We start from the raw sequence: 11,874 nt of genomic DNA, 5'->3' as shown, positions 1-11,874 counted from the left end.
TCATTTGTTGAATATATTTCACATAAAAATTTGAATCTGAAAAGTAACTAAAATTAGCAAATAAATGTGGTGGGGTAAAAAGCACAACATTTCCCTCTGAAATGTAGAAAATGGAAATACTCGAACAAACAAAAATGCAAGTAACTCTAAATTGTACTTAAGCACAGGACCTGAGAAAAAGGTGATTTATTGCATTCCACCAATGTTGGCCACAAACTCACACAGTGCAAAATACATGGAAAGAAGCTTAAATATGCAGTCGATGTCGACACAGCTGGAAACAAACACCTTTACAAGCACTGCTATTGGCCTCAGTGGTCCGTTTTCATTCATTGTGATTCAAACTCAGGTCAGGCTGCTTCGATGCTTGGAAAAAGCTTTCTGTAAATTTAAAATGCATCTGGAAATAAGACACCTCTTGACTTCATATCTAAATTGCTGGTTGGTGTTCATTCCGTTTAATGCTGTTTATGTGGTCGGCCAAAGTAATTATACAGACATTCCTGACACTAATGAAGCTACAGAACAAAGACGCTTAAGTCTGAGGGGAAACGTAGTACAAGGACAAAGTGCAAGGACGAAGTGAAAGTGGACAATTGGTTTCTTGTACCTTTAAGTACTGTGATACAATCACACAGAGAAACACTCAATATGGCTTGACTGAAATGAGGACGCAACCCAAGTCTGTTTCAGTAGCCTGCTGAAATCTGGGAGGACGGGTAACCCTGGTTATCATGGACGAATTTACTGTCCCTGACTCCACTTTTTCAAGATGTCCTCTGCTGCGTCCAGGGTGGAGTCCTCCTGTGAGACAAAGGGAGTGAAGTGAGCGTGAGTGAGTGAGTGATCAAAATCATCTCAGCTGATTAGGTTGAATTTACCTTGACAAAACAGAATCGGATGTATTTGTCAAACTCCTTGCTGTGCTCCGGACTGTAGAATGCAGAGACGGGGATCGTTGCCAAACCCTGCAGGAAAAAAGGCAACGAGCACAAATTCAAAAAAGCCGTGACCACGTATGTGCATGCATCCACACGTTCATGCATTCACACACACAAACACTTGACCTTCATTCCAAATTTCATCCTCATAGAAAGTTGTGGTTGCTGTAGGTGGAGATGTGGCAAAATGGTGTGTGTGTGTCTGTCGATCTATCTGTGTGTGTTTTTCCACTAACTCTGGTAATGTTTTGTGAATCTGTTTACAAGCCGTGTGCCCTTTTGTTATTGGCCACATCCCCTTTTTTCAGTCGATCAGCTGTCCTTTGGCTCATGACCAACATTTCCACAAAATCTTGTGCAAGTCTGTGAATCCATTTGGAAGTTTGCGAAAGGTCACTCCTTCTTTACCTTCTCCTTTGTTAGCCATTTCACAAATCTGAAGTCATTGGGTTCACCCTCAGAGCTCTGGTCTTTGTAGTCCACCTCTGTTGAAACAGAAAGCCCAGGTAAACATTAATCAGACAATAAACGGCAGTGATGGATGTGGATGTTTGTCCTTTACTCACTGACAGAGGAGATGTCTGCGATCATAAAATAGCCTCCCTCCGGCATGACGGGCCGTAAACCCACGCTCTCCAGACACGAGGCCAGCCTCTTCCTCTTGTGCTGCAGCATCGCAGGCAGCTGCTGGAAGTAGCTCTCTGGACTCCCAAACAGCTCGTATTCTCTCTCAAATCCATGAGCCACTGCCTCCTGATGAAGGCAGGAAGGGATGAGAGGGCCAAAAGGGAAATACAGAAGTACATGATCATTTGTGTGGAATTTGGTATATTGGTAAGCGTTAGTATTGAGGCCAGAGTTTGAAATAAAACAGTGTCTGTGTTACAGAAGTTAAATAAACCACATTTCATGCCTAGAACTATTGAAAATGCTCCTTGTGATGTGTTTACCTGAGCAGCTGTAGCACATTGGTAGATAGAGTTCTGGTGGATGATTTTCATGTGTTTAATGATTTGCGCAGAGCTGATGGCCCAGCCAACCTGGAGACATCAAACAGCTCATTGTAACTATGTGCAGTGAAGAGGAACACATTCCCTGAATCCTCTGACAATCTGTGCGTTACCTTCCAGCCAGTCGCACTAAAGGTCTTTCCAGCGCTGCCAACAGTGATGGTTCGCTCCCACATCCCAGGGAGGCTGGCTGTCAACATATTGATGGGATTAATAGATCAGGAATGCAGCCTTACCCTTTGCGCATTGAGCTCTGGCTGTATCTCACCTATCTTTACATGCTTGGCTCCATCATAAGTCAGCCACTCGTACACCTCGTCGCTGATGCACAGCATGTCGTGTTTGATGCACAGATCAGCGATCATTTGGAGCTCTTCAGTCTTGTAAACCTGTCATGGACATGGATGTGTGTTTATGCACAACAACACACTTTATTCTGTGAAACGACAAAGTGACTTCACAGTTAAACATCTGAAATGCAGGACTGTTGCATCAACCAGCTGGATGTCAAAGACACACTGCAGTGGTTAACGTCTTACTTTGCCTAATGGGTTGTTAGGAGTGTTGATGACGATGGCTTTGGTGCGTGGAGTGAATTTACTGGCCAGCTCCTCAGGAGAAAGAACCCAGTCTCCACTTGACAGGACGGCTCCTCCCTCAGCCTTCTGAAATCGAACACAGGAAAACAAAAACCTTCAAAAGCTGATGTGTAAATCTAAACATAGATAAAGGTTCGTAAGGCGTGTCCAAAGCGCTCACCGGCCTCAGGGGTACATACACTGCCTTTCCTCCTGCCATCTTCACCATTGGCCGGTAGCAGTCAAAGAACGGTTCAACAATTATGACCTGAAAGACACATTTCTGTAAGTTATTTTTTTCTGAATTTATTAACTTCAAAACTGGGTAGGTGAAACTATGGTATCTAACACTTTTATTGTGGCTAATGGCATTGGTTTTCCTCAATTCTTAGTCTTTTTCAGCCTGTGGTGAACACTATGTGGAGGAGGTTTTTCATAGAGTCAACAACACATACACGATATTCAAACGTTTCTGATCTTGGGTGGATTTTCATACCTCATCCCCTTCTTCAATCACAGCTTGAAATGCAGAGAAGAGAGCCTGATAAGCTCCAAGTGTGACCAGGATGTCTTCAAAGGGATCAATCTCATGTCCCACGATCCTACTGAAGAATTTAGCCAGACTTTTTACAAGAGGGGGGTGGCCCTGATGAGAGAAATGACAGGAAATCATATGGCTCTCACTGCTTGTTCTGGATCAATTTGTCCCTTAAAAACCTGGGAAAAATAAATTATTATGATCCTAACATGAACTAAAAATAAGCATGTGTCTCTGACATCCACAGAAAGATAAAAGAGTGTTTTTCCACCCACAAAAGGTCGGGTGTACTGGTGCATTAGGGGTCCTCCATTCAGAGCATTGCAGAAAGCCTCCTGGACAAACTTGGGAGGGGAGAAGTCAGGAAATCCCTGTCCAAGGTTCACTGCTTTGTAGTCTGCTGCCAGTTGTGTGAATTCAACCCTGTTGGCCCAAAACAGGTCAGACAATGCAGCGCTATCTGTGAGAATAATCATATGTTACAGTATGCATGTTGTCACATATTATCCTCCCTGACTGTTGAGCTACCACCAGCCCTGCAACCCTCTCCTCAAATCTAGACATTGTGTTTTGTTTTAATGAAACACTGATTAAGACTATGCATCAATGTGGTATTTTGATACATTAATAAGCATAATAAAAGGACTTGGTGCTGGCTGTTCCACCCCCATGCTCCACCAATCACATGGTCATACAGTGGTAATAAAAATGGGACCAGGACATGGTTGGGATTAGACTGTCAATAAGGTGCAGACTTTTATGAAACCACAACTGTCCTGACTGTCCTGACGCCTGGCTGTGGGCCCTGTGGAAAACGAAAGCATATGAAGTTTCCTGTCCTCCGTTACATTTAATTACGCTGACTATAAATAATCTCCTGGACAGCTTTTGTATCCTCGTGTCAATAATGGGACTCACCAAACATTTTTCTCGACACCGTCTGTTCTGCTCGCATGAAGTCGTCTTGACATGATTTTCTGTAATAAAAGCACACTTTTAAATGCATCCTTTCTCACAGTATACAAGCGTCTCTTTATTTTTCGATCGCTGTACCCACCTTGTGCTGGTTTCAGGTCTGACGAATTACAGTCAAGTTAGTGACAAGATTCCTGATTATTCCCATGAGAGGATGATCATCGCTTCAGAGAGGAGCGCAGGCTTTTATCACCAGGAAAGATGACGGTGCATAAAGATGTTTGTGTTGGTTTTCCTGCAGTACCTGAGGATATGTATTTTAAATACAAATGAACTTTTGAAGTCAAGTGCCTGTAACTCCCCTTCAACCTCCTCATGTTTTCATTTCTACTTCAGGCCTGGGCGGAGTAACTCCAGCTCTATCATGAGTGCATAGCATTAGCCGTCTAACAGTTAGCATTTACATGAATTAGCATCAAATAGCCTGAACAGAATTAGAAACAGCAACAGTTAGCTAACACGACTACAACACATGAATGTATGTCACCTACAACCAGCTATACCTTATGTTAGATTGAGTGAGCAACATTAATATTAGCTTTTAAAGAAGTAGCTCAACATTTCGGGAATGAAGCTAATAAGCTAATAATCTTACTAACATAAGAGGTTTAATACAACTCTCTGGAGTAAAATGGTTGCCTGACAACCTCAAGACTCACTGTGCCCAAAAAGTCCTGCACATAACCCCAATTTACAAAGTTTTTTTTTTACACTTTAAGTTTCTGTATGTCAAATTAGACATGTTAATAAGTGAGCTTTAGAGCTGCTGGTTGATGAATTTTGTTGCCTTTGGACAGAGGCCATTTCCAGCTAAGCTAATTAAGCTAATGAGCGGCTTCTTTGAACAATAGGTTAGAGTAGGAGTATGAGTTTGCTGGCACATCCCCCCAAAATGTCAAACAGCTTTGATATTTGGTAAAATAAGTAAATTCTTCAAAAGAAGTTGCTTTTCCTGTTCATCATAAAGAAGGATCACATTTTATTAACCACACCACATACACGTATTACTCCTTTGCAGGAACAAAAGGTACAAGATGTGCAGCAGCGGTACTGCTTTCATATCATATGAAAAAAATCATACTTCCATAAAAAGAGACTATTTACTTATTCAGACATTGCCTGTGTTGTCATGTCATAAGACAAGCTCTTTCCTCTAAACTGCAGCTTTTTTCAAGTCCTCGGGCAGCACCCTGCCTTTCTTCCGTGCCCTGTCCTTCTTCTTCTCTGTTCTGACTTGCTTGCGTTTCTGGATGTTCTTTCGTCTCTTGTCCTGACGTTGCTGCATCTTCTCTACGATGTTCTCGCTCCGCTTGTTCCATTGCTTCTTCCTCTGGGCGCTCTTCTTCTCCTTCCTCTTCAGAGAGGTGCGCAGCATGTCCTCATCGTCTTTGATTTTGATGCCCTCTGCCTTATAAAGCATGTTGGTCCACTTGATCTTCTGCTCCATCTCGCGGGCCTTCCCCTCGTCTTTCTCCCTCAGTTCATTCAGCTTTGCTTTGCGGGCCTCCACTTGACTGAGCAGCTGCTTGTAGTTCTTCCCCGTCAGAGGCGCCATCTTGCCCTTGATACTCTGCTTCTTGTTCTTCCTTTCCTGTATTCTGTCTACATATCTCTCTTCCACGGTCTCCACCTTGTTGAAGATGATGGCAGTTTTGTTTCTTTTACTTACGGCCGGGGTATGCTTTACTTCCTGTTTTATCTCCGGCTGCTGTTCTTGGCCACTTTTTTCAGCCAGTTGCTTCATCTGGAACTCTTTCCTCTTCCTCTTCTTGCGCTCCCGCTCCAGCTTTCGTTTTGCTCGCTTTGCCTGGACTGCCTCTGATGCTGCATCCTTTGGGGCTCCCTGACAAAAGATGAGCGTAAGATGTTAGTCCAACAGACACTCAACCAAATGTTAAACCACTGAGCAGTATGTGTTTTACAATTCCCCAAATCAGTTCTCCACATGTTGAACTGAACAACATCAGGAACATGCATACAGTTTCTAATGAACTCTTGCCAGTTAGCACTCAACTCGCTTCCTCCGGATTCATGTCTGGGGTACTTGGAGTATTAAATGTGTACTTTTAAATGTTACTTTAAGTAGCGCAGCTGTCAGGACGCCATACCTGTCTATCTCTGGCTTGTACCACACTTGTTGATTGAACACCATAAATACATCATTATACATCACACATACACTCCTTTACTGTCTCCCTGTCTCTGCACTAACATCTAGTCGACTTCAAAAACAGAGCGCAAGAACTCTGTATTACAACGATGTGTAGCAGTAATAGACATTCTCAGAAAAGTCAACACTGAACTTGTTTTGCTGGTTTAAAGTTAACAATTAAAATGACAGTTGAGGAGTCAGTGGGTGCAATCCACCTTCTCTGTATAGACTGCAAATAATACAGAATATAAATATACATCCGGGTGGTTTCATTCAGTTGCATGTACCATCTTTAATTGCTGCATACCTGCCCTCTGGACTCTTCGATCTTTTCATGCAGTCTCTTGCGTAGTACGTCTACTGTGGAGAAGCTGGACTCCACATTTCCTCCTGTAAGAAAAAATAAGAAAATGTCACTGTAGGAAACATTAGGGATTTTTAATGACACGAAGAGTCCATTGTTGTAAAGCATGTGTGTCAATGTAATCCTGTAAACTTACTGCACCTTTAGGCTGCTGTGCTGTGGATCCATTCAGTTTTGCTGCAGTCGAGGGTGAAGGCTTTTGATGGGGTTTAGGAGAAGCTGTCTTCTCACCAGCACCCTTTTCTTTAAAATGCTTCTTCTTACACTTTTTCTTCTTCTTTGGAGGCCCGGTGTCACTTTTTCCCTTGAAATGAACTACACACAGACAACCACACCACATACATTAATAATTAGATTCACAACAGTGTCAACTGGACTGTCACTATGCTGCAATTTTCAGTGCAGTTACCAGTTTAGGAAGTTAAACATGCTCAGGTAATGCCATCAACTTGGAAGAAAAGGTGAGGGAGAATTTTTTTTCTTTTTATCAAACAAGGAAACTATCTAATATTAATTTTGCAACTCCTAGTGGGGGTCTTGACCCCAGCCTAGGAAGTGCTGGATCAATCACTTAATAATTCTATCTGTAACATGTCAGAAAAGACAAAGAGAAAATATATATATATATATAAAAAAAAACAAATAAATAAATTTAACAAAAATCACATTTCACAAGTGGAAAATATTTGGTGTTGTGTTTCATAAATAACCCAAGTTATATACAAATATAAAAATAGAGTTTTTTATATATTGTCACGAACCAGGCCACACGGCCACGACAAAAAAGGGAGATGCACATAAAAAGCCAATTAAACAAAGTATTTATTTAAAGAAAGATACCATAAAAAGCAACCTAATCTAATCATGTTGTGTGTGGTCTGTAAGATCAGTGGTGTAAGTGAGTGCATGCATGTGGGAGTATATGTGTGTGTTGTAAGGTGGAATAAAGAAACAAAAAGGTCAAACAAAAGCCAGGAGCTGTTGCAGGCAAGGGAGAGAGCCAGCAACTGAGCTCCAGGAGAGTCTCCAGGAGAGAACACAAACAATAACAGAGGGAGAACAGAAGATGAGCATGCACTACCTACTCCATCACTGGAGCCCGAGACAGAGCATCTGCCACCACATTATCACCGCCTTTAATGTGTCTGACGTCCAGATTGTGAGACTGCAGGAACAGCGACCACCTTATCAGTCTCTGATTAGGGCACCTCAAATTGTGTAAAAAGGTTAGTGGATTGTGGTCTGTATAGACCACAACCGGTGCCACACCTGACTCCACATAAACTGCAAAGTACTGCAGGGCCCAGACCAAGGCAGGAGCCTCCTTTTCAACCACTGAGTAATTCACCTGGTGCTGGTTAAACTTCTTGGAGAAGAAACTAACTGGTCTGTCAACTCCTTGCTCATCTGCCTGCATCAACACTGCCCCTGCTCCTACCTGGCTCGCATCCACCTGCAAAACAAAAGGACGGTCAAAACGGGGTGAGAAAGTCTTGATGTTACTGAAAGCCTCCTGGAACTCTGCTGTCCAAACAAACTGAGCCCTGGCCTTCAGCAAGTCTGTAAGCGGCGCCACCACTGATGAAATATTCCTACCCCACCATCCCCAGAAATCTCATGAGTTCCTTCTTAGTAACGGGCTGTGGGAACTGCTCAATTGCCAAGACCTTGGCCCGCACAGGAGCCACCTGCCCCTGGCCGACCACCCGACCCAGGTAAGTCACAGTACCCCGAGCCAACTCACACTTAGCAAGATTCAGTGTGAGCTTTGCCTCGGCCAGCCTGTCAAACAACGCCTTAACCGGCTGCATGTGAGAAAACCAAGAATCACTATAGACCACTAAATCGTCCAAATAAACCGCACACCAGCCAGCCCAGCCTACATAAAATGATCGATTACTCTGGCCTATTTGAATACACTTCCTACATCAGGAAACCTTGCTTTTAAAACAGTGTAGCGCCACCTTTCGTCAACAGCAGTAATAGCCATAGGTTTGATTACATTGAGTTTTAGATGCTTTTCTACAAGCGCTACCACAAATAAACTATACGAGTAATGTTTGACAGCACAGAAAAGACTACACGTTCACAACAGGGTTTAAACTAACACAGTTAGCTAACATTACCAAGCGGTCTCTTCTTCGGCTCCTGGTGAGAAAACACTTTACTTGCAAATTGCTGGATGTACGAGTCCTTTGAGGCGAGGTCCATGTCGACAAATGAAGCTTTTAAATCCAGCTAAAACAGACACACCAAGACAGGACTTCTCTGGTAAAAAATATCAACACATTTCTGAACACACGTGGGTAAAGCGGGCGGAGCGTCATTAACCCGGAAGGAGTAACACCAGAAGCGGTCCCCCTTCTGGTCAGTTATGTAGCTGTTATGCAGTCGCTTTTTACATCCATGTTTTCACCTCTTTTTCCTGAATGTTTTGATTCATCATGGCTTCTCTGAAATCAGCGCTGGCTTATTCCACCAGGGTGCTGACGGCCCTGAAAAAACAGGTACGTTACTGCTCGTGTTTGTAACTCAAAATAAATTCCCCGAGTCCCGTGAAAGTCACTTTTCAGCTGATTCTCTGTCGCTGCAGACACATGTCGTTTACATCAAGAGGACTCTGCTCCTGTCCAGACTGCCACTCGTCAAACGTACAGACGGTAAAATATATATAAATATTTATTATCATAGTGGTAAGTAACATACTGATGACATTAAACTGCACTTTGTACTCTGTTCATAATTCAAAATGCACCGAAAAATATAGTAGAAAACAATGAAAAGCAAATGGTAATTAATGATAGTGATGCATAGAAAACGAAGAAACAAGCAGGAGAATTGTTGATTTATGAATTTGTGAAAATAATGTAAATGCAAAAAGCGTAAATTGATGAAAACATGCATACTCAGTGTGTCATATGAATGTGTGTTACATACTGAGCCTGACAAAATGAGCAGTTCACATCAATATCAGGTTTAAATTTTGTCATGTGATACTCAACAGGATAAAATTTGTGAATAAGCCTACATGGCACTTTTTTTTTTTTTTTTGTCAACATATGGGGTAACGTCCATACACTCTGCGTACTGTGAATTTCCAGGCAGGTTCATTCCCCTCGGGCAGCGGTTCAGCTCCACAGCAGCCCAGGCAGAGAAAGGAGAAGACTCCTTCCTCAAATGGTTCCTGCTGCTCATCCCTGCCACCACCTTTGGCCTGGGCACATGGCAGGTACAGCTTATCTCCTCTGTGCTCTCACATCTCTCAATGCTGAAGTATCTTTGGCTTGTTGTGGTCGGATGGACTCGGACACTTTTGTTTCTGTGAAGGTGAAACGGCGTCAGTGGAAAATACAGCTGATCAATGAGCTGACAAGACTCACTACTGCAGAGCCCATTCCTCTTCCTCTTGAGTAAGTGCAAGCTCGATCCACTTACTACTGATCCCACACACATTGGGCATTGAAGAGCAGGCCACACAAAGACTAAGTGCAGCTACATCCTCTCCTGGTTTATGAAGTATTTTAGAAATAGAAATATCCATTCAGAGGAACTCACTACAAATAACAGCAAGTCCTCTGAGGGCAGCACTCACCCATGTTACCGATTAATGTCCAGACTCACCTTCGCTGTGTTTCTCCCCGGATCCTAGTCCACATGAGCTGAACAGCCTAGAGTACCGGAGGGTGAGAGTGCGTGGACGGTACGACCACTCGCAGGAGCTCTACATCCTGCCCCGCTCACCGGTCGACCCCGAGAAAGAGGCCCGAGAGGCAGGCAGGCTATCCTCAAGCGGGGAGACTGGCGCAAATGTCGTCACTCCATTCCAGTGTACCGACCTCGGGTAAGACGCCAGACAGACGCTGCTGCGCTGGGTTGAGCCTGGAGTTATAATACTAACTGCAGTCCTTACATCCTGCAGCATCACAATCCTGGTGAACAGAGGATACGTCCCAAGGCAGAAGATAAGACCCGAGACCAGGATGAAGGGACAGGTTAGTGTTTCTGAGGATGTGGTTTGCTGATTTAGCTTTGCACTACTATGGCAAGATGTCTTTTTTTATTCCAGTCAGTCACTACTACATTACCCACAATGCAGCTTTTTTGCTGACAGGTGAGGTATTTTGCTAACAGTGGTTAATGCAGCCTTTCTATGTGATGTCTCAGCTGTTAACCAACAACACATTCCATATTGAAGCAAACATCATTTCTCTCTTATTTATGTTTTGTATTTACCACTTCAGACACCTTTAATCTTAACTGTAGTAATGCTCGTGTGCAGGTGGAAGATGAGGTGGAGGTGGTCGGGGTTGTTCGGCTGACAGAGACTCGTAAACCCTTTATGCCAAACAATGACGCGGAGAGAAACCGCTGGCATTACCGAGACCTGGAGGCCATGTCCAGCCTCACTGGAGCTGAGCCCATCTTCATTGATGCTGACTTTGGTAAGACGTCACAAACAACAAGGCCCATGATGCTCTGTGACTGAACTTCAGTGTGAAAATCAGATTAAACAAATGGCTCATACACTTTGTGATAACTCATATAGGAAAGAGAACTGTCGAGTCTGCATGCAAGTAAATTAAGTGTCTTGTATCCTGCAGGGAGCACCATTCCTGGTGGACCAATCGGTGGACAGACCAGGGTCACGCTGAGGAATGAACATATGCAGTACATAATAACATGGTAGGTGGCAGCTGCCAGGATGCTTTTATACTGAAAATCTGTCCTGTTCTTTATGTTGACATGTCACTGATTTGATTTTGTCCTCTTTCTTAGGTATGGCTTATGCGCAGCTACCTCCTACATGTGGTTTGCAAAGTTCATCAAGAAGATCTGAGTGTGATTAAATGCAGTGAAAATGTTGAACAACACGTAAAACTTTGAACTGCTGCAGACCCGATGCACTTGATTTGTACTGTATCAGCTCCAACCTGCTGCAGACTTTCAAATATGTAAATAACTGCATTATTCTCCTGACATACAATACTTGAGAATAAATATAAATTAAGCTCATTACCTCAATTAAGTTCATCTGAATTGACTCTTAATTTACAGCTTTGAAGACTTGCCATGAGACACTGTGCGCCCTTTTCTGACTCGACTATTTCTAATTTAACTCACATTTGAAGATTAACTGATCATTGCGCTACTTAAACCTCGGATTACAAATCTGAGTACTGCAATAGAATATTTACTATCACTACTTGCAATTAAGAATAAATGCAGTATTTGACTGAACAGTCAAACTTTACCATCTTCCTAACGTTAGTGTAGAGAAAAGGAATAACTTTCAGTTAAAACTTGGTTCCAAAATAC

At 43.0% G+C, this 11,874-nt stretch overlaps 3 protein-coding genes across 3 annotated transcripts; 1 reads left to right on the top strand and 2 right to left on the bottom strand.

The window, feature by feature from the left end:
- Positions 1-203: 203 nt before the first annotated feature.
- kyat1 (kynurenine aminotransferase 1) lies at positions 204-4,262 on the bottom strand. Its single transcript, XM_070988957.1, has 14 exons — positions 4,125-4,262; positions 3,986-4,044; positions 3,343-3,490; positions 3,026-3,175; positions 2,711-2,797; positions 2,491-2,616; positions 2,220-2,340; positions 2,065-2,141; positions 1,892-1,981; positions 1,508-1,694; positions 1,350-1,426; positions 882-968; positions 414-804; positions 204-377 (listed from the first exon to the last, which is right to left on the bottom strand). Exons 2-13 carry the CDS (start codon positions 4,036-4,038, stop codon positions 745-747), a joined length of 1,263 nt encoding a protein of 420 aa, XP_070845058.1. The 5' UTR covers positions 4,039-4,044; positions 4,125-4,262; the 3' UTR covers positions 204-377; positions 414-744.
- A 731-nt stretch (positions 4,263-4,993) lies between these two features.
- Positions 4,994-8,874, bottom strand: surf6 (surfeit 6). Its single transcript, XM_070989695.1, has 4 exons — positions 8,685-8,874; positions 6,700-6,873; positions 6,502-6,584; positions 4,994-5,885 (listed from the first exon to the last, which is right to left on the bottom strand). The coding sequence occupies exons 1-4, from the start codon at positions 8,767-8,769 to the stop codon at positions 5,196-5,198; spliced, it is 1,032 nt and encodes a 343-aa protein (XP_070845796.1). The 5' UTR covers positions 8,770-8,874; the 3' UTR covers positions 4,994-5,195.
- Positions 8,875-8,906: 32 nt separating this feature from the next.
- Positions 8,907-11,571, top strand: surf1 (SURF1 cytochrome c oxidase assembly factor). Its single transcript, XM_070989694.1, has 9 exons — positions 8,907-9,065; positions 9,152-9,218; positions 9,660-9,787; positions 9,886-9,968; positions 10,208-10,399; positions 10,478-10,550; positions 10,838-11,000; positions 11,160-11,241; positions 11,335-11,571. Exons 1-9 carry the CDS (start codon positions 9,003-9,005, stop codon positions 11,393-11,395), a joined length of 912 nt encoding a protein of 303 aa, XP_070845795.1. The 5' UTR covers positions 8,907-9,002; the 3' UTR covers positions 11,396-11,571.
- The last annotated feature ends 303 nt before the right edge of the window (positions 11,572-11,874 follow it).

Source organism: Chaetodon trifascialis, chromosome 20 (genome assembly GCF_039877785.1).
Source record: "Chaetodon trifascialis isolate fChaTrf1 chromosome 20, fChaTrf1.hap1, whole genome shotgun sequence".
NCBI lineage: Eukaryota > Metazoa > Chordata > Actinopteri > Chaetodontiformes > Chaetodontidae > Chaetodon > Chaetodon trifascialis.
The sequence above is the reverse complement of the archived record's forward strand: the minus strand, read 5'-3'. Positions and strand labels throughout refer to the sequence as shown.